At 44.1% G+C, this 21,011-nt stretch overlaps 2 protein-coding genes across 5 annotated transcripts; both read right to left on the bottom strand.

Moving 5' to 3' along the window:
- Positions 1-170: 170 nt before the first annotated feature.
- On the bottom strand, positions 171-13,276 carry sytl1 (synaptotagmin-like 1). Of its 3 annotated transcripts, XM_064347201.1 has the most exons (16): positions 13,109-13,276; positions 12,143-12,184; positions 9,791-10,124; positions 8,467-8,609; positions 7,964-8,084; positions 7,564-7,609; positions 6,303-6,342; positions 5,852-5,934; positions 4,908-5,018; positions 4,025-4,191; positions 3,819-3,921; positions 3,179-3,340; positions 1,878-1,956; positions 1,604-1,703; positions 1,156-1,361; positions 171-993 (listed from the first exon to the last, which is right to left on the bottom strand). In XM_064347201.1, the coding sequence occupies exons 3-16, from the start codon at positions 9,916-9,918 to the stop codon at positions 851-853; spliced, it is 1,632 nt and encodes a 543-aa protein (XP_064203271.1). In that variant the 5' UTR covers positions 9,919-10,124; positions 12,143-12,184; positions 13,109-13,276; the 3' UTR covers positions 171-850. The 3 variants fall into 3 exon arrangements, with proteins under 3 accessions (XP_064203271.1, XP_064203270.1, XP_064203272.1); XM_064347200.1 differs by lacking the exon at positions 12,143-12,184; XM_064347202.1 differs by lacking the exons at positions 12,143-12,184; positions 13,109-13,276 and adding an exon at positions 11,112-11,304.
- A 1,697-nt stretch (positions 13,277-14,973) lies between these two features.
- Positions 14,974-20,886, bottom strand: LOC135261174 (proton-coupled zinc antiporter SLC30A2-like). 2 transcript variants are annotated; one of them, XM_064347197.1, is made up of 9 exons: positions 20,373-20,886; positions 19,085-19,248; positions 18,813-18,959; positions 18,410-18,563; positions 17,772-17,952; positions 17,101-17,206; positions 16,167-16,301; positions 15,431-15,625; positions 14,974-15,396 (listed from the first exon to the last, which is right to left on the bottom strand). In XM_064347197.1, exons 1-8 carry the CDS (start codon positions 20,441-20,443, stop codon positions 15,480-15,482), a joined length of 1,104 nt encoding a protein of 367 aa, XP_064203267.1. In that variant the 5' UTR covers positions 20,444-20,886; the 3' UTR covers positions 14,974-15,396; positions 15,431-15,479. The 2 variants fall into 2 exon arrangements, with proteins under 2 accessions (XP_064203267.1, XP_064203266.1); XM_064347196.1 differs by having other exon boundaries at positions 14,974-15,625; positions 20,373-20,885.
- Between the last annotated feature and the right edge of the window lie 125 nt (positions 20,887-21,011).

Raw genomic sequence — 21,011 nt, 5'->3', positions numbered from 1 at the left:
GCCTCCTGGTGTGAAAATATAATCAATACATATCCCGGAACAAGAACGTTCTATAGCTCCTTATGGAGACAGCGGCTTTATCCACTTCATAGTGTACTTTATATCAATGATACCAACCAAGAATGACAATGACAGTATCTAGACATACACATACACAGTGACAAGAGAAACCATGTTCACAATGCACTTTAATTCCAGAGGGAGAAACACACTGAAGCATTTACACAGACAAACAACTGGACACATTTGATTCTGTAACAAAGATATCAAGTGAAATGTAGAACTGGGTAACGTGTGTGCCAGACTTCTCACTCTTGCCTTTCATTTACTCCCTGAACATTTCAAATTAACTTCTTTAGCTCTACAGCTTATCTGTACGGCAATGTTACTATTAGCAGAGTTAATCCATCACTTAATAAGTCACTAAAGTCAGATAGAATCACAGGAGGTGGGGCTACCACGGGCTACATACCTGAGATGGGACAGAAGCCTGAGGTGTAGTTGTGAGGACTAGTGTTATTTTCGCCTACCTTCTCTTGCCCTTTTTCTGCCCCAAACCGACACTCTGACCACCTCATCCCTACTTTACAAACACCGCCACACTGTCCCGGGCAAGAGTGAATTCAAACTCATATTTAGAGTACAGAGACAGCACTACACATACAAAGGCATGACACATTTGATTATTAGAGCTATTTTTTTTCACACCCTCAATACAAAAAAAAAAAGAATTCTCAGAACATTTGCTATGATCAGTCTCTCTTTCTCCTTGCTGTCACTACACCTAACCCCTCTTAAACCCCACCCCACCCCGCCCCTAATTCCCATCGCATCACAGTGAGGTGGGAGGTCACTCTTTTCGGGCTGCCAGGTTGGTCCGGAGGGGCAGCGTAGCATCCACCCAGGTGTTGGGATTCTGGATCATGTTGGTCCAGACGTTGGTCTCCTCCTCGGTGGAGTCCATCCACACCACAGGCTGGCCATAGCTCAGTCCTGGAGGAGGGGCAAGAGGAGGGATATCTGTGTATATGGCACATGCATACATATCTGCGTCGATGTGTGCATTCTGTATGTGTGCATGCATTTCTGGGCGTGTGCTCTGCTCTGGAACGCAGGTGACAGAGCGGAATTTGGGGGTGGGGGGTTTTGGGGTACCTGTGCCAGGGCTCAGCCTCACTCCCCCCAGCAGCTGTGAGGAGAAAGTGTCCTTCTCCCACACGGTGATCTCAGCACAAGCCTCGTTCAGATCCACAGCCTGGAACCCGTCGTACACCATGGTGTGGTTGTAGGTGGGGCTGACTGTGTTCTTTATCACCCGTGTCTTCTGCCGACTCGACCGGCTTTCATCCGGTAGCACATAGCTGGGGGTGGGAAAGGCATGGTGTGGGACACAGATAGTGAGGTTTGAGAAAAAAAGAGTTTAGAAGAATAAAATTAAACATACCTGGACAGAGTAAAATATTATTGTAAAAACTTAATCTTGCCATACAATATGACAATAAAATAACCTGCAGCCATGAAGAACAGTACTTGCTGAAGTATATAACCTGCATCTCTCTCAAGCCATGTTGCTCTCCCCAGACAGAAAGAAGGGCTTCTCTACCTTTTGACAAAGGAGTCCACAGTGCCTCCTTTGGTGGGGATGAGTCCTTGCGCCTCTCTCAGCCAAATGTGCAGTTCCCCGGTCAGTGGCAGGCCACTGCCTGAGGGTGGCAGAAAAGAGTAGAGTCAGAGAAGCAGTCTCACACAATGTTGCGCGTTTACTGCGTGTGCGTATGTGTGTGTGTGTGTGTGTGCATGCTTATCAGCATGGGTTTAGGGATACAATGTGAATTCAGTCTGAGCGTTAAGGCTGTGCGAGTGCTCAGTGGGCTCGCCTTCAAATCCAGCTGGAGTGAACTTGAGTGACAGCAGGAGGGATCCACGGCTGCTAATGGTGTCCTGAGACATCTGAACCTGACAGAGGGAAAGGTGGAAAAAAGAAGGTAAATGGTAGGAAAGGGAGACAAAAAATAGAGGAGGAGTAGTATAGAGAGAATTGGAGAGTGGAGAGAAATGCCACTGCATAAACAATACATTACCACATAACACATTTATTCTTCATCCCTCTCAGTTCAACTCACTCACCACTATTCACATTTTACGCTATGAAAGGAAGCCAGGTTGTCATATAAGTTAACTTTGAATGAAAAAACTGACAACATGAGTCTTCGTCAACATGACTTTTGGTCTTACTGAAGGTGTGAGCGTAAGCTACGTTAAGCGTGGGAAATTTCCTAAATTCTGAGACAAAACTGGAGTTTTAGTCTTAAAATAAACTCCAAAATAGGCAGTAGCTGAAGCAATAACTTCTTGAATGACAAGACCTTTGATAGAATTGCCATCAGCAGGGCGCTCTCCAAGTGCACTATGCACAGTCTGTACTACGCCTTGTGGCACAATCAGCTTTCAGCCTGGTTCGGCAGGTTCAGAAGCAGGCACCCCCAATAAGCACCTGATAGTATTTGGCATTCATTATGAATTAGTAGCGACACTGAAAGCTTCACCAGTTATGTAGACTGACCACTCCTGAAAACTGCCTTCTGCTGAATTAGACTGCAACCAATTTAATTGGCACCAAGTTCAAACTGGCAGAAAGTGAAGGTTTCCTTAAAACAAGTTAGACCTGATAGTCTGACAGTTATAAGAGTCATCACCCTTGTTTGTCAGATAAATTGCGAAAGTCAAGTTCAACACGGATGCTCATCAGACAGGAAAAAATTGAAGAGATTTATTTTAGTGTCAGAATCCTCTTAGCTGCCACAGCATAATGACGTGCTAACTAAAAGGAAAACAAAATCTCATTCTGAACCATAAGTGCAGCTAGGTAAACTTCTGACAAGATACCATAGTTGGCTTAAATGATATATAATTATACCTTTCATACTGCATTTTGATTGTAGTGTGCAGTTTTCTACATATTGTTATTGTTTATCTAAATGCTCTGCTGTTACTCACTACGGAACTCCCCCTTGCTGGTGCAGCTCTCCAGACATGGACAAGCCCTCATGATAGTACAGAAAATGGATTAAATAGAGAAAGAGTAAACAGACAGCAGAACAGCGTGAAGAGGAGGAGAGTGACAGGGAGAGGGAGAGAGAAAGAAGAATGGAGGTGGGAGGAGGGTGCAGAGACTCACCCGAGGCAATAGGGGGTGCCAGCACGGTTCAGTCTGGCTCCAGTCCCAGTCTGACAGGCCCACCTCCACTTCCCCCAGGAACACGTTCCTGCGCACGGGGTCGTGGTGCCACACGGACAGGTTGAGGGTCCGCCCCTTCAGTTCCGCCATTTTCATGTTATACTAAGAAAAGAGGGACAGACAGGTAAACTGAGTGAATATTGACAGAATGGCTGACTGCCACTGCGGAAAAGGCCAAAAAAACAGAAACATGGTGGACAGACAGAAAATCAGACAGGCCAGGTCAGCTGTTACTCTGAAAATCAGACACAGATCAGCTGTGACTCTGGAAATCAGACACAGATCAGCTGTGACTCTGACAATCAGACACAGATCAGCTGTGACTCTGGAAATCAGACACAGAACAGCTGTGACTCTGACAATCAGACACAGATCAGCTGTGACTCTGGAAATCAGACACAGATCAGCACACAATGAAGCAGACGGGCAGAAGACTGCATACACGGACAGACCCTGGTAAAAGACAGACTGACTGACAGGCAGGGAAAGGGAGACTTCACAGACACAGTAAAATGACAAAGAAACAGAGAGAGACAGACAAACAGACAGACGTGACAGAGGACCATCCGTAAGAGCTCACCTTCAGGGTCTCGTCAAACACTGGGTTCACCGTCTTCTTTTTCACACCCGTCTTCTTTTTGCTGTGGGATGACTTGTCCGGGAGAAGGTAGGTCTTAACATACCTGTAAGCACACAGAGTAACCGGGTCCTCATAAAACCCTCAATGAAAGACATGCCTTCCTGTCTTAGTCCTGATCATCACGGGGGGGGGGGGTGCACACTCACGGGTCCGAGCGATTCTTTCGGGCGTGGGCCAGCTCCTGACAGCGACACACCTGCACCTGCAACTCCTCCTTCTTGGTGTCGTAGTGCAGAGAAAACTGTATGCTACCCCGTACTTCCACCATCCCAAACTCTCCAGAGCTGAACAGGCTCATCATACTACCACTCAGCTGAGGAAGATAGAGAGACAGGCTCATCATACTGTCACTCAACTGAAGGGGAGGGCCACACAGACTGGTTCATTGTACTGGCACTCAACTGAGGGGGCAAAGCCATAGACAGGCTCATCACACTGTCACTCAACTGAGGGGGAGGAGCCACAGTCAGGCTCATTGGTTGTCCCTGGCCCAAAGGGAACAGTACATATGCTGGAGCTGCTATTATGCAACAATGCTTTACTGTAAGACACACTCTCTCTTTCCTATACTGCAGCTGCAGCTCTCTCGCATACACAATCAGGCTCAGCACAGAGAGTCAGCAGAAGCAGCAGTAAAAGACACACACACACACACACACACACACACACACACACACTTCACCCTGCATCTCAAGGACACTGAGGTGCAGATGGCTCTTTGCTACAGATTACAGTAGATTTTAGAGCTATCCAGCACACACGCACACACACACACACACACACACACACACACACACTCAAAGAGCTAGTAGTTACTGGGCTCGAATCATGTCGCACAATCATATTTAAAGGTATTGTCAATATTAATATTCAGGATTGTGTGTGTGTCCGTTTATGTTTACAGTGTGTTTGTGTGTGCCTACATATCTGCATGTTTGCTAATATGTGTGTGTGTATGCGTGTGTGTATGTGTGTGCGTGCGTGCGTGCGTGCGTGTGTGTGTGCGTGCGCGTGTGTGTGTGTACTCACCGCGTGGTTGGAGTGCAGACTGCTGGTTGATCCACCTGCTCGGAGTCGGTTCTGGTCAAGCTCTGTTGGGGCACTGCTGGACACAGAATCTGAGTCTTTCTCCAAGTCCACCTACAGAGGGGATGAGCAGTGAGTCACACAGTCTCTTTTCTCTTTTCTGATGAAGGGCAAACTGACAGTGATGCATGCTCGATTAGCAAGGACACGATAACACTCTCTCTCTCTGTCTCTCTCTCTCTTTCTCTGTCACTTTCTCTGTCCCTCTCTCTTTCTCTTTCTCACAGACACAGTGACACCAGAGATGCAAAACCGGAAACACAAAAAAACATCTCTAGGAGGAAAAAAGAACGCACAGCATTAATTGCTCGCTGCTTCTTTCCCCAAATACACACATAATCAGCACAGGGTCTGCCTCTCACACACACGCAATCACACACACTCACGCTGCAGGTCGGTGTCCAGAGACGGAAGCTGGTTCGGCAAACACAGTTCAAAGTGTGTGCGTGTGTGTGTGTGTGCGTTCGTGTTTGAGAGTGGTAGGTGAGTGTGTCAGTGTTTTTTAGTAGCACTGCTGCGCTTGCGACCCAGTACCTCAGTTCTGTGGTCACCTGACGAAGGACAGAGCCCTGACTGGCAGAGTGACGTAGCAGGGGTGGAGCTAAAGGAACGAGTCCCCAAAGTGCCTAACAGCGTGCGGTACTAACAGAGCGCGACGGCGCGTGTGTGTGCGTGCCTGCACGGGCGCGCTCGCTGCGTCAGTGAGCGCGTGAGGCAGCGAGAGCGTGAGAGAGAACGTGCGTGTTTGAGTGAGTGAGCGAGAGAGTGTGGGGGAGAGTGCGTCTGACAGCGTTATGTTTGCGCCTGTGTGTGTGTGTGTGTGTTAACGTGCCGGAATGTTGTGTGTATGCATGGGAGAGAAAGAAAGAGCAGGTGAGTGTGTGTACCTGCACGATGGGGGAGGGGTTCTGCAGTGCTCCCTCTTTCTCTGCAGTCTCCTCTCCCTGTCCATTTTGCTCGCTGACGCATTCTGTTGGGGGGGGGGGGATCATAAGAAAACAGCTATGTCACCCTCCTAACTGGTGACGCTGATGAAAGCACTGTGACATCAGCACTGCTGTGATCACATGACCACACTCACAAAGAACTCTCATCAGTATGCAAGATAAAACTGCCAGTATTTCATCACAAAAGAGGAAAGAGGGAGATCATGAACAGTGAGAAAGAGGAAGGGGGGAAGAGGATGAATATAAATAGATGGGGAGGATAATAGTCAGAGAGGGTGAGAAGAAAGGACAGGAGGGAAAAGAGGAGAGGATTGAGAGAGTGAGATAAACACAAAGCGGGAGACAGAGAGAGGCAAAGCCAGATACAGACAACCTGAAAACCTGCATGTACCTGTGGAAGCTGTAGCTTCATTTTGAGTCCCTGGGCTCTTCTGAACAAAGAGAACAGAAAATAATGATGTAATGTATGCCATACAATGTAGCCATATATAGACACTTTACTCTTGCAAATCGTAATCTTGAAAATACCCTTCTTGGTCGTCTTGAACAAAATATTTATTTGCGTTGGTGCATAACAGAATGAATGAAGTTGCGTGCCCTTGATGCAGAAATCATTCATGCGTTTACACAGTGTCAAGCTTCCTCCCTTTCCTGCTGAGATTTCTTCAGAGAACAAGCAGAGTAAACTGCACAATTCCCAGGGGGCCAAAATGTCCCAGAATCAGAGAGCAATCGACATGCGGCAGGGACCTGAAAGCCATCCCGAGAGGGAGCTGTAAGTGAAACATGAGTATCATCTACAGCCTGCTGCTGAGAAAAACACCTCACTATGACGTCAGCTACAGCAGTCCAAGCTCACCTTCAGCTGACCTGGGCTAAACTGCAAGGGCCTAATGAGCAGCACTAAAGTATTACAGGGTACCGACACTGAACGTATCATTTGCTGCTACTCATCTGAGTTCAGAAAACATTCCTATTGCAAAGTAAAAATCCAGTTTAGTGGAAGATGCACCTCACCCCACAAATTAATTAATTATTTGATGTCAGCATGAGAAATTCCTGCTCTACAATCACCAGTCATGAATAGGCAACTGATTTCTCATAGCCTGCAACCCAGATTCCCTGCAATGTTTTTTTACATTTATTTATTTATTTTATTTTTTTTACATAAAATACTTCAAAGCAAACACAGGTGGCTGTGGTGAATCAGTTCATTTTTTATTGATAGTGGCATTATATGCATAAAGGTTAAATGGAGTTCAAATGGAGGATTAGACAACCTGAGCCATGTCTTTACATTGCGACAGAACAACCTCAATTCATACATCCATCGTAAATTGAAGTTTAACTGAATGAAGCCATTTCCAGCAATCTGATTCGCTCTCCCTGATGTTCCATTAAGACTATTTTCAAAGTAACGGGAGCTCAAAGAATGAGAATGGTGATGGGTAATGACAACTGTGAGTCGTCACACATAGACAGGTGTTTCTCTTTGACAAAATTAAAACAGCGACTGACAGAGATAGTTGAAAAAACATAACCACGGAAAGATGTTTTTTTTTTTTACAGGAAAAATTTACAGGAACATTTTTATGCCATTAGTTTACTTGTGAGTGAGCTGCGATTGACCTCATAACCTCAGGAGGACTGACCTTGGCAGCATTCACGGCTCTGGGGGCAGGTACTGGGAACACAACACTGTGGGAAGGGTGGTCAATCATAATGAGAGGCAGGCAACATTCACCACTGCACTAAAGACACACAAACTATACAATGAGCATGATAGCACTGTGCGCATTGGAGGGCAGCATTGTAGCCATGAGCAAGGTACTTAACCTGCCTTTATTCAGTGGATACTATGTAAAAAGATTTACTATGTAAATCGCTCTGGATAAGAGCATCTGTTAAATTCCTGCAATGTAATACACAAATACCGAACCCAACACGCACTTACTTACACAAATAAATCCAGGAACAAACTTGATATACGGATATGAAATCAGACAGTAAACACAAACCTACACAAAGAAACACAAATAAAGAAATGCTAACCTTTTGCCGCCCTCTTCATCTTCCTCCTCTTGCCCAGTTTTGGGCGGGGTGCCATTGTGCAAATTGACCTCTCCTTGTTTATCAAACACCCCTCCACCTGCCAGCACACTCAAAGGTACATCTAGCAGGCAAAGGAAGGGCCAGTTAGCTTTATAGGAGGGACGATTAGATTTAAAGGTCACCCTGAGGTGACAAAGATGCATAAATATCTCCCACTCTGCATCCACATCTGTACATCTGAAAATGTCTGTACCATATAAGGCGTGTTAAAATATGTAAAACATGACCCTTACCTTTGGGTACCTGAACATAATAAATAGCCTATAATGATATATTTCAGTAACTCTGAATGGTAAGTCCTTCTTTCTTTAAATGCAGGACTAAATGGTATGGTATACGAATGAGGTTTACCTCCCTAATCTTGGTACTTCTTTAAAGACAGAGAAAATGAAATGGACACTGGTATCTGTGGATTTCTCATCACATGGATTAAAGTGCCAGACCTTTGGGTCTCTTCCTGCGACGGATGGAGGCCTGGACAATTTCAGAGCCGTGCTTCCTGTGTCGCTGGGCCAGGGCCTCGCTGAACCATTCGCCCGACAGGGACTTCAGCTGCTGTGGGTCTGAGATCGAGTTTTGCAGTTTACTGGGGTCGGGAGAGGGGAGAAGTGGGGGGGGCGTCACAAATTAGATAACCTTCCATCCCACACGCACAAGGCACTGCTCCTGTTACATTTAAGAGACCAGTCATCTGCAATTCCTGCGTCGTGAATTCATTTTAACAAGCCTCATCACGCTCCTCTTAATACGTGATGCTATGGCTTAAGCCCAGTTCAGACCAAAGATCCGTGACATGACAAAACCATTTTAGAATGTTATGGAGAGGAACTGCAGCAGTGTGATCTGCCTTGTCTCAGAACGTCTGATGCCGGTGCTGGTCACTGCAGACGATTCATCTTGTCTAATCACAGGTGGCATGTTTTAGAACACACTGTACATCAGTGCTGTAGTTACATTTCTCCAGCTGACCAGCGAAGCTCAGTGAAAAGACGGGTGACATTAAGAAATGAGGGAAACCGAGGTCCTTGTAAAACTGTGCATATCCATGTACTCAGCGCTGAAGCACCCATGGCTGGTCTGGATCTTCAGCTCTTCCATTTACAAAGCCCCGCTTTTTTTAGCAGCACTGCTGCTAGAGCAGGCACCTCACTCTGGCTACTACTTTCCTCTTTCCTCCATTTTTGCTATATTTACCTAGATATCTGCCAGATGAGTATTACAACCAATAAGGAATTGCTATGGTAACCATAAACAACATCTCATATTGTCATTTTGACACGAATGGGGTCGGTTTGTTGCAAACCATTATTTTTGCAAATAGTCGTCGGATGCAGTTTGTCACATCACAAATCTTTGGTCTGGACTGGCCTTTAAAGACCTGCATTGTTAGCCAAAGTGTGTTATATGCTGTCTTTCGGCCCTGAATGCACCAAATGCAGAGTCCTCAATACACTTCCTGTTCAGCAATCATTAGCAAACAGCCCACTACAGCATCTGAATCATCTCACTAAGTTCTTCTTTTATTCCTAAGCTAATTAAGCCATGTATTCAGAGCAAGTAAATTCAGAGAATTGTGACAATGGCAATGTAAATTGGCACATATTCCATTTCATTCGGTATTTACAATAATGAGTCATTACAATGAGTCCTTAATACACCAGCGTTGCCTAGTTGACAAATAGATACTGTACTTAACAACACAGCACACAGTACTCTCATCGCATTCCCGTAACCCTGCTACCATGCCAAGCCCATGTGACCTCTGACCTCACACGCCCTTGCTCCAGGCTCCTCAGCTCCGAGTCCCGCAGAAGGACCTGCAGGATGGCCGTCTGCTCCTCTTCGGTCAGGTGGCTGAGGTCAAGCAGGGACTCCGCGGTACTCTCGTCCTCCATGGCAACACCCCCGGGGAGAGGGAGGGGCAGGGTGAGACGCCCCTCACAGTTCACACGGAAGCATCAGACTCTTCTCACGCCACAGAAAAAAACCCGATGCCACTTTCAGCTGCTCTCTATAGTGACACGCAGTGGCAGACTGTGACCACCAGGGCGTGGCAGTGTGTGTAGAGTACTGTATGCTTGGTCTAGGCCAGTTTGGGTACCTTATGGAGGTAAGGGGGGGGGGGGGGAGGGCGGGGCAGGGAAAGCACCAGAAATAATAAATCAATACACAATAAAACAAGAATATATATACATACTTATGAAGTATATATTATCATATAAACACAGATACATGTACACCCACAAATACACCAAATTCTGTGAAACCTTGGAATCACAACTTGTTTCCCAGGGTTCTATAGTGCTCATAATTTAGGAACATTTGCCCCAGAAAATGTATGTGTGCTGAATGGAAAATTATTTAAGAGAACATCTACTAATTGGTGCATTGGTGTGCTCCTACATTTTTCAACTTGGGAGCACAAGTGCTCCTTGGAGAAAATGTTAGCATTGGGCCTTGTTTCCCCAAATAAGGTGGAAGTTTTAGAAAACCCGATTGGGTGACAAACAACTCCATGTGTGTCAAGTTTCGTACAGCCTGCTTCAACCTATGTGATCACACAAATGAAACCCACATCAAAAAATCTGTTCACCAACCATTTTACCAACTCCTGCCATTATGGCAGGGGTAGCAGAAATAGGACAGACATACTGCCTAGTTATTGACAGAACGATACCAACTATATTTGCTTAAAATGACCAACACACTTTTGTTTAGGAAAAGGAGCTCCATGCTTTAAATGCGTTTTAGACTGAAATGATATTTTCCTGAATAATATCCCATTCTCTAAATATCTCACCAGAAAACCTTTTAGTGGGTCCCTTTGGCCTGCCCAGGGAGAACACTGTTGATAATAAAAACTCTCTATGTGTATTGTGTACTTTAGTACATATTTTGTGAATGCTCCACTATAAGGACCTTTTGCAAGTTTGCTAGGGATGCAAAATGATTTTAAAATCACTGTGAGAAGCGCATTAAAGGGTTAAGCAAGTGAAGGGAGGGGAGGAAGAGGAGGAAATAAACACACATGAGAAATTCAAGGAAGTGTTATGTGACAGACAGATGAAGAGACCAATTTGTCACACACCACTTCCTCTCTCTTGCCAACAGGGTTTCAAGTTTGATCTCTTCAGTCCAGGAAGTACCATACACAGCTATAAGGGCCCCGCCCAGATGTCATCTCACAGTCCAGAAACTGCATCTTATCACTTGGCAAGAAGAGCATAAGTTCAGATAAGAAGGTTGCCGGTTTGAATCCCAGCTGGCCCGCTCAGAGGCTGCAGCATCTTTTACAAGCAAAAAAAATTTAACTGGAGTGCTTCAATTTATCCACCTGTATAAAGGGGTAACATATCCACCTGTATAAAGGGGTAATATATCCACCTGTATAAAGAGGTAACATATCCACCTGTATAAAGGGGTAACATTGTACCCACATGTATTGGCCCTGAGAAAGGATGCCTGCTGCAGTAAATGAAATATTATTGTGCAGAGAAAGATGGAGCATGCTGAGGCACGTTCTTATTTGGGCCAGAGGGGTAAAGGTGTGTCCGTATTGCTCAGTTAAATATGAACAAGCAGGATGTGCCTCTGTATGAACAGTGTGACCTCACTGTTGACTACCTTCCCTGCGACCACAGAGGGGTGTGTACCGCTTCACATGTAGCAACACTCATGTAGCAACAACACTCGAGTGTCAGAGTAAGTCATGACTTGAGTAGCAAATCATGATTACTTAATGTACTGAGATCTAATTTGACAAAAAAAGTACACATAAATAAATTTGCTTAATTAGGAATATACATAAAAACATTAATTAACATTAATTACACGTACACGGGTAAAATAAAATAATAATAAACGGTTGTATCAATGATGCCATCCTAAAACTTATATCAGAAAGAGAAATGAACACCAGCCATATTAAGAAATTATTCCGCCGTAAATGGGCAGGCACGAGCTAAAATTGAAATGCAGCAGAGTTTCAAACTGAATTCAAGAGGAAGCGGCAACCCGTACGCCTATGTGTTGAACAAATCCGTTTTTGCTTTAGCTCAGTGTAGGCTACTGATTTTAAAGGAATATGAAGCTCGTTATGTTTTTGAGTTCTTCTCAGACCTTTTGAGTCATTTGGCGCTCAATGGCTTGATCCCCGGGTTACTGAAAAAAAATGAATAAAATCCTAATTTATTATTTGAACTAGCCTAGATTAAACAGACTTTAATTTATGCCCACGGATTGTCGGCGTTGATCATAACACCAACAATTCAAAACACGGATACTGACACCTGGGTTGCTTGTTTACAATGTTTCAATGTAGTGTAACCCCATAGCGTGGTAAACTTGGTCAGAGTTTTGTTGAACAAACAGGATGCACATCTGACATCGGCGGTTTCTTGAGAATTGACAGAACAAAGGCTCTTATCTCCCGCATGAAAGTATCATTGCATTTAAACAAGTGAGAAGACGCAAAACAACTAGTTCGACATCAGTCCATGCCGTTGTTTCTAGTGTTAATGAAAACCATCAAATACCAAGAACGAGAATGCTAGGTGTCTGTCACATTAATATTTTACTACATTTTTTTCCTCAATTTGACGTTTATATGTTATAATAGCAAATAAGTCGGGAGAAGCAGTGAATTGATCTATACGGCACCGATTCCTTGCAAAAGTTTTTTTAATTTAAAATTCCAAGCCCGTTACTCAATGATTTATATTTTTATTACAGAGTAGCCTATTAGCCTACGGAATGTTAGCAAGAAGTTTATTTAATTAGTCTACACATGGCCTGAAATTTAGCATATTTATTTGACATTGTAGGCTAATGACAACCACGGATATAGGCTACACAATGAACGATGTCACAATAATTTGTGGATAGTGCAATTTTGTTTGCGAGTAGCTACGGGCCAGACGGCCACTTTAAACGAGGTATGAAATAAACATTTAAACTGCCACTGTTTCTGGGTACAGTTGTATCGCCACACATGTACACACGACAAGACAACTTTCTCGCAGACATCTGTAGCTACATAAAATTACTTCCAGAAAGCACAAAATCGAGTGTAATCAGCACACTTACGTATTTCTAAATCCAGAAAAGTTCCACGGTTCCAAGTTTTGCGAGCCGAAAGAGTAGTGCAACAGGTGCGTTTCCAGTACACATTAAGGTAAGTGCAAACTGCACACGCAATGTTGAGAAGACGGCAACAAAACGGCGATCTCATCAACCGGCCCCTACAGTTCAGTGCAAAACGCGGACTGGACTTTTACAGCAGTCACCGAAAACGACCAAAAGTAAAGATTTTTGCCTCTCGCGGGGTTTAGGACCAGTGTTTTGCGCTATACACATTTCTCCGTGATAGTTTTTTGTCACTGAAACAACCGTGTACCCCAGCTGTTTTAATCGGATCTACCATAATCGGATATGAACACATGCCATGCATGCCGGATTCAAAACACGTACGGAACGGATCGAAGCTTTTGGCGCATAAGCCACACACACACACACACTTGGGAGAACAACGTGTTAGCGCTGCCTAAGTATACAGAACATGTGAAGTATATATTATGCCAGGTTGACAATTCTAAACTTTTAACATGAATTCACAGATGATAACAATACCACCACTATAACTACTACTGCTAATAATAATAATAATAATAATAATGAATTATTTCGAACAATTTGGTATTTGTTGCTGCACAGGTGTGCCTCTTTAATTATAGCATGTGCAAACATATCTGCTTTTCACTGGAGATGTGGGCCCTTCTCCAAGAATTCTAAACTTTTCTCTAGAACTGACATGTTTGAGAAGTGGATGAGAATGGTGGGTAAATTTTGAATGTGGATTTCTGTTATTTTGATGGTAAAAAGTAGTTTTTTCTGTAAGTTTCATAATCACACAGACACACACACACACACACATACTGTATTCTGCCTGACATGGAACGACAGAAACCTACTGGTTATGTTGACAGGCCTTATCTTATCACAGAGAACAGGAGTGTTAGAGGGGTTTGCCACTCTTCACACCCTGCTGACTGCATGGCATTGGGGGGTATTCAGGGGATGCCCTACTGCACAGGACACAATTCAGGTAAAATGGCATCTTGCTGTTGTTGGTTTCAGTATAACATTCTTAACATTAGTAGCTGCTCAAGGTTTTGAGATTAATACTCTTGCATGTGTAAAGGACTTCATGATTTAATCTGCTGTGGTACTGCTGTAGACTGATCAGCTTGTGGTTGCGCATGAGCTGACCGCACCTATTAAACACACACACATACACCCACACACACACCCTGCTCTCTGACATTCAAACACTACAAACAGCAGTCTCTGGTATCATTAGGTTAACAATATACAGCAGATCCTCTTTTTTATTATACAGTCTACTCTAATGTCTGTATAGTCATGTTTTAATGTTCCTTCATGTCTCTACATATCTGTCGTTTCCCAAATTATGAATTCCCCTTTCCCGTCTCATAACTTTCTCTGTCTCATAGAAATAGCTTTGCTCTAATTCTCCAACTTGATTCATACTGCCCCACCCATGGTTCTGATAAAAAGGACTGTACAAGTACAGTGTGTGTGCTCATGCACACATTTCCAGTGACAACAGGATCAGCGCACTCCCGTGTTCCTGCATCTGTGGGAGAATCCATTAAGCTCTTTGTAAACTGACTGGGGTAAATGGACCGTCCCTGCTTTGTGTGTGTGGGTCCTTACATAAGCACACTGCTTTGTCCCTTCGTTACAGCTCCATCTTCTATTTGACCAAAGGAGGACTCCGGAGCATCATGGGAGTTCTGTGCCCATACATATCTGTGCACTATGCAATGTGAATGAGTGTGAGAATATTTGAGTATGTAATAGAGAATAAATTGATTTACCTCAACAACCACCTCCTCCTCAAAATGCATTCACAACCTACAAAGGTCTGATTCATTTCCCATTTTAAGTTTATTTATTTAAGATAAAACAATTAAAATATAGTACATAACTAGCACCAGTTCACTTCTGTTGGAGGGCTAGTATACTACTCCGCAATACCGGTGCGTGTTGTGAGACTGGACTGGGCAGTTCTGCTGGGCGTTCCATACGTTCAGTTCCATGGAGTTCTGCCATCCTTGACTCTGGTCTCCTGTATTTGAGAAGAAGTCAAAGCACCATACAAACCAGAACCACACTCCACCCTTTCTAACTTTAACACGCCACACATCTGAAATATTTTCTGTTCTTTTTCCTGATTCACTGGTGTGCCACTGTCCTGTATGTTCATTTTAATCTCATTTCCATTTATTTAAATCAGCTCCCAATGCACACACGCACGTGCGCACGCATGCACACACACACACACACACACACACACACACACACACACACACACACACACATACAAATCAGCTCCCAACACACACACACACACACACTCCAAAGTCCTCTCCTCTCAGTCTTGTGGGTCTTGGCATTGCTGACAGCCCTGCATGTCCTCAGAGTAATCCTCAATCTGGATGGTCATGGTGTGGAAGTCAAACTTGTGCTGCAGGACCCCACTGGCTTCCTTCAGCACTGCCTGTCCATCCACACCATCCTCTACACACAGGGGAGGGAGAGAGGGAGGGAGAGATTGTTTGTCATTTTTGCCAGTTGGCAACAATCTAGAGTCAATGTTAATAAATCACTCTCAAATTAAAGTAGCTTTAAACTAAACAGAGAGAAAGTATGATAGTGTGAGAGGCACAAAACAAGCAGAAAAAAATCCAAATTGAAGCCAATATAAATGACATGAATGAAATGGCAATGAATGAAACACTGAAATAAAGCATAGTATATTTAAGCAATAGCTCACGACAGGCCGTGGTATATGGTTATTATATCACAGCTAAGGGGCGTTGTTCGGCTTTCTTTGGCAGATAACCCTGAGGTTGACCTGATTAATATTCTCCAACTGCCACAAGACAGCAACACACACAGCTGGATCTAATCAAATAAGATTAAAAAAAAATCTAAACTCAATTAACAACTGGGACAAACACAAAAACGCAAAGAGAAGAGTGTGCAGTACCTACATGACTAATGCTAATAAAGTATGTTATTAAATTATGATGTGGACAGACAGACTGGCAGAACTCACTGATGGCAATGTGAACAGACAGCACTGGTTGATTGACACTTAGAGCCCAAATATGCAGGCTGTGGAGGGACCTCACTCCTGGGATTGACAGCAACGTCTCTTTCACCTGCGAGAAGTCCAGCCCCCGGGGAGTACCTGCCGAAAACCCCACAGTTCAGAGGTCATATGGTCGTGTCGAAGTCGCGGCTTTCTGACTAGGCTGAAGGAAGCATTATTTGCAATGCTATTTTCGGTCTCAGTTTGCATCTGGTGCATTTTACTTGGAATACGGGTATGCAAATATCCACTGTGCTGCAGTGAAAATCTGATTTTATGCTTTGGCTAGTCAAATAAATCAATGTGAAACATTTCCAAGGGACCTGCAGGCACCCACGTTGAAAAAGGACACAAGTGAACACAATGAAAGCCCCATGCATATATTTAGACCGCAAATGCGACAGCATCACAGCAACAATGTGCAGTTGATAGAGGATGCCTATTACTGGACCATGCAGTGAAATGACCAGGCTTGGTTCATTATGGTTCATGATGTGACTGTGCTTATCCCTCATCACCCTTGATTACTACACCAACCGAAGCAAATGCAGTAATGGATTTGTATTTCAGCACTGCATTTGCTGATGTGAGGCACATAACAGCACTTAAGAACATGCTGAAAATATGCTTTGTGGTTCGAGGCCAGTGGCATCGCCAACCACATGCCGGAGACTGATATGAAAGGTCAGATTGCCTGCCTGCCTGCCTGCCTGCCTGCCTCCCCCCCCCAATCTAATTTCCAGAGTTCTGAGAACAGCATTCTAGTTGTAGTCTAGTTGTTATTTTGACAGATAACTGCTGTGCGCTTTTACATCAGCTCCTCCCGACCATTGCTGTTCACCTCTTCCCTCACCCCCTCACTTTTTATCCCTCCCTTCATCCCTCCCTCCCTCCTCACCCTCCATCAGCACCGTCAGCACGTCCCTGAGGATGGCAAGAGTGGTTCCCAGGACGAGGAAGGAGAAGAGGAAGGTGCAGATGGGATCGATCAGCTTTAACTCGGGCTGAAACGGGAGAGAACAGACCGCACGGTTTAACTCTATCAATCCGATCGATCGCTCAAGTCCGCTTCTCACAACGAGCACACAATGAGCAGCCACTTCAGAAAACTACAACACATCAACACATTCTTTTATTTCAATGGGAATTCAAGTCATAAAAGGAGTGCCAAATTAATATAAGATGGATCTAAGTTTCATATGGCTTTTTCTAAAACTGAACATCTGCAGACACACTTAAAGGCTCAGAAAAGTACAAAAGCACCATAAATAAAAACATTAGCGACCTCCGCTGGCTAATCGGGGGCATGCAGTCTGCAGATAACGTCTAGGATTTTTATGTTAATGGAGGCCGTTCACAATGACAATAAAATTGTGTATGAACATGCAAACTGTCCCATGTCATGAATACTGGAGCAGCTAGGAAGCCTGGTTGATCGATCAGTATCCAGGACTGGAACTATCAATTTTACATGATTCTATTAATAATTGCTAGTGAGTATTCAAGGCATAACTACTCTGCAATGATGTCCCGGTTTCATCAGGAGGCAGAGTCAGTGATTGTGATCACCTTAAAGTAGATGGCATAGGAGGCTATCAACACTCCCAGGCTCTGGAGCAGATCCCCGATCACATGGATGAAGGCAGCACGCACACTAGCATTCTGCTGAGGCTTGTGGGAATGTGGGGGATGGTCAGATCCATGGCTGTGACCATGGTGATGAGAGGACTGATGAAGAGTGATGCCCATTCTTGACAGATGGATGGGGGAAGACAGGAAGTCAGTCAGAGAGTGAGAAAGAGGGCACAAAGTTTTAGACATCTTAGACTGTAACCAAAATGATGACCAGTCTGCATGAAAAACCAGTGATATATGGGTTTCTGTATTGTCCATACATGTGCACAAGCAGCATGGTTCAGCATGAGATACAGTAGTTGGGTAACAGAACTATTGACCTTGGGGGATAATATGGTTACGCATGAAATACAGTGGTTGTGTGGTAATTGAAAGTGCAATATGAGTCAAGCCAAATTGCTGAGGAAACAAATTATGCAATCCAAATATTTTCAGTTCTGCACTGTCTTGCCAGTTTGCATTGAAAGGAACAGAATCAGATCCCAGGGTGCCATTCGTACAGAAATCAGCGTGGACGTCTTTAATGATTGGCTGGGAGAGCGGGATCCCACGGGGCTGGACCTGACACTCACATGATGTTCGCCGCGACGGCACAGCCGGACGTGATCAGCATGACCCCGCCGTTAATGTTAAAATCCTGTGACATCATTCTCTGCACTGCCAGGTACACCAGCACACCTGTCACCACCCAGATGGAAAGCACGGACAGCAGTGCTCCGAGAATCTCTGAGACACACACACATGCACGCACACACACACACACACACACAGAAAGAAAACACAAAAAAAGAATGATCATGAACACAACAAAACACACAAAGCATACAACACAATTTAAGGAACCCGTGCAAATAGTAGCAGCAGAGACACTAATTAACTTCTGAGAAGACCTTACTCCACATACAGTGTCACCTTTCTGCTTCCAAACTCTGCAAAAAGTATCCCACGCATGCACACCGATGGCACCGGGCTCACCTGCTCGGTGCCAGCCAAAATTCATGGTCTTGGTGGCGGGGCGGGAGGACATCCAGAGTGAGAAGAGGCTGAGCAGCATGCTGGCAAAGTCTGTCAGCAGGTGGGCCGCATCTGTCAGGATGGCCAGACTGTGGGCCAGATAACCCCCTGAGCAGGAGACCGAGTGGCCGGATTACACAAGCACATAAACACGCAACTGCATCATCATGATCCCACAGACCCACCACAAATCCTTACTTCTCTGAAGCTTAGTCTGCAACGGCCGTGCTTACCAACCACCTCGCCGATGATAAACAGCAGACAGACAGACGAGGCCACGTACAGCTGGAGGCGGGCCCTGCGCTTCTCCTGCTCTCCACGAAGGGCCTCGCCTGCAGACGAGTGACAGTGCTGTTGGCCAATCAGCTGCTCCCCTGCACTGAGGTCACCATACAATCTTGAAATTGATGGAAGGAGGGAGAGAAAGACAAAAATCTGAATTTGAGGGGAGAGGATATATTCATAAAGAGAACCATTTTTTAAATATATAAGTGTACAGTCAAAACCAATTTTGGGACATGTAAGGGTATAATTCAGAAATGTGAGGAGCTGAGGAAGGAGTGGTTAGTTAATTGGGCTCTCGTGCAGACACTGGTACACAGACACGAGTTGAGATTGAGTTCTGCAGAGATGGACCACAATCACTGTGCTCACAAGCATAGTCTGTCAGCAAACAGCACAGCACCAATGTGTCATTTGAAAACGAATGTTTCTTTGGTTAAGTCTCGATAAAGTAATTCAAATATTGTTTATGCTGTAACATATGTTTTTAAATGTAAGAAAACCCCTGGTAGAGAAGTGTTATGAGCCAGTGGTAACCGCTTTTATTCCTGTTATAGAAATGTACATTTTTGATAACTGAAGTTCCTACAAAGTTACAACTTTTGAATAAAATAAATATTAGGTTGCCCACTTGGCAGTGCTAAAACGAAGTAACCTTTTAAAGCAATGGTAACCAACCCTGTTCCTGGAGAAAACCTACAGGACGGTATACCTCCAGGAACAGGGTTGGATACCACTGTTTTAGAGACTTCACTGCTTGCTTAAAAAGTAGGCCCGTTTGATATCACTGACATCAATCATTCTTGGCACATTCAGCGAATCAGTGCGTGGACAAATAGGCCTCGTGAGTGATCTCGTCAATTAGGATGTTCTTGTAAAATTAAGTGAATATGCGGTGCATTTGTCATGAAATTATCTCGAAGCAAAGTCCAATATTAAAAGCAGTGGCGCTGAAGTATTCAGGGAGAACAATAATCACCACATGCACCTAGGCAAAAGCAAACTTTTTGAAAGTGCTATGATTAGCAATGATTCGGAGTAGGCCTAAGCATAATTATACAATCTAAATTCAGTGCGTTTGAGTAAAAATAAAGTGTACAAAAATACCACAGAACACGCACCTGAGGACAATACAGCAGAGAGCGTGCGTAGGTATCCAATGCAGTACGTGAAGCAAGCTCTACCCAACTGACCTACAAATGCAATACAAAATACAAAAATATTGAATAGGCTACTGACCTAGTGTTGTTTAATCTGCCGGGAAAGTGATGTTCCGTCAGAAGACCGGTTTTCTCGTTGACTCTATCCATATTGGTTAGTTGTAGAATTCAAAATTAAAGATTTGAATTACACAAAATGTCCTCACGTCTGTCCGACCCTGTTTATTCCTGGAACGTAATTAGGCTTGAAGAGAATTTTTTTAAAGCTGTCGCTACACGCGAAAGGTTAGTCCGTTTGGTATATTTAGTGCTGGTTTGAGTTCTATGCTGATATCTTATGTTCTTCTGAGTAGCCCAGGCACTTAATCACTCTTTTCACTGTGTCGTGTGCAAAATCAGATAACAGCACTTAGTTACACCCACATCCCCACTACTGAAAATAAATCATGTAGTATGTATAAAGTTTTATAAAATACATGTTAATTTTTAGTTTATTCAATTTAAATAGCGATCGCAATGCATATGGCCCATAGCCTACTCACTAAGCACGGACATTAAATGTCTATGGTAGACGAATTTGTCTGATTAGTGCACAGTCAGGGTGGGAGAAATCGAAAAAATGTTCTGAAACGAAGTTCCTCGACCATCTTGTTTTAAATGAACATTTCAGGCTTGTGTTTAAACTGCGCTCAAGGTCCGAGTATCATTTTTTTCTAGT

This window comes from Anguilla rostrata, chromosome 8 (genome assembly GCF_018555375.3).
Source record: "Anguilla rostrata isolate EN2019 chromosome 8, ASM1855537v3, whole genome shotgun sequence".
NCBI classification, from domain to species: Eukaryota; Metazoa; Chordata; class Actinopteri; order Anguilliformes; family Anguillidae; genus Anguilla; species Anguilla rostrata.
Note: the sequence above shows the minus strand (reverse complement) of the source record. Positions and strands in the feature narration are given on the sequence as shown.

Bases quoted from the DNA above. Each gene is read 5' to 3' on its own strand.
- sytl1 (XM_064347201.1), bottom strand. From the start codon at position 9,918: ATGGAGGACGAGAGTACCGCGGAGTCCCTGCTTGACCTCAGCCACCTG. The intron at 8,085-8,466 runs GTCTGGCACTTT...TTTGCCTGCTAG, and splicing joins TCGCAGGAAGAGACCCAAAG to ATGTACCTTTGAGTGTGCTG. The intron at 994-1,155 runs GTACCCCAAAAC...CCCCTCCTCCAG, and splicing joins GAGGCTGAGCCCTGGCACAG to GACTGAGCTATGGCCAGCCT.
- LOC135261174 (XM_064347197.1), bottom strand. From the start codon at position 20,443: ATGGATAGAGTCAACGAGAAAACCGGTCTTCTGACGGAACATCACTTT. The intron at 18,960-19,084 runs GTAAGCACGGCC...TCTCCTGCTCAG, and splicing joins TATCATCGGCGAGGTGGTTG to GGGGTTATCTGGCCCACAGT. The intron at 18,564-18,812 runs GTGAGCCCGGTG...TGTGTGTCTCAG, and splicing joins TTTTGGCTGGCACCGAGCAG to AGATTCTCGGAGCACTGCTG.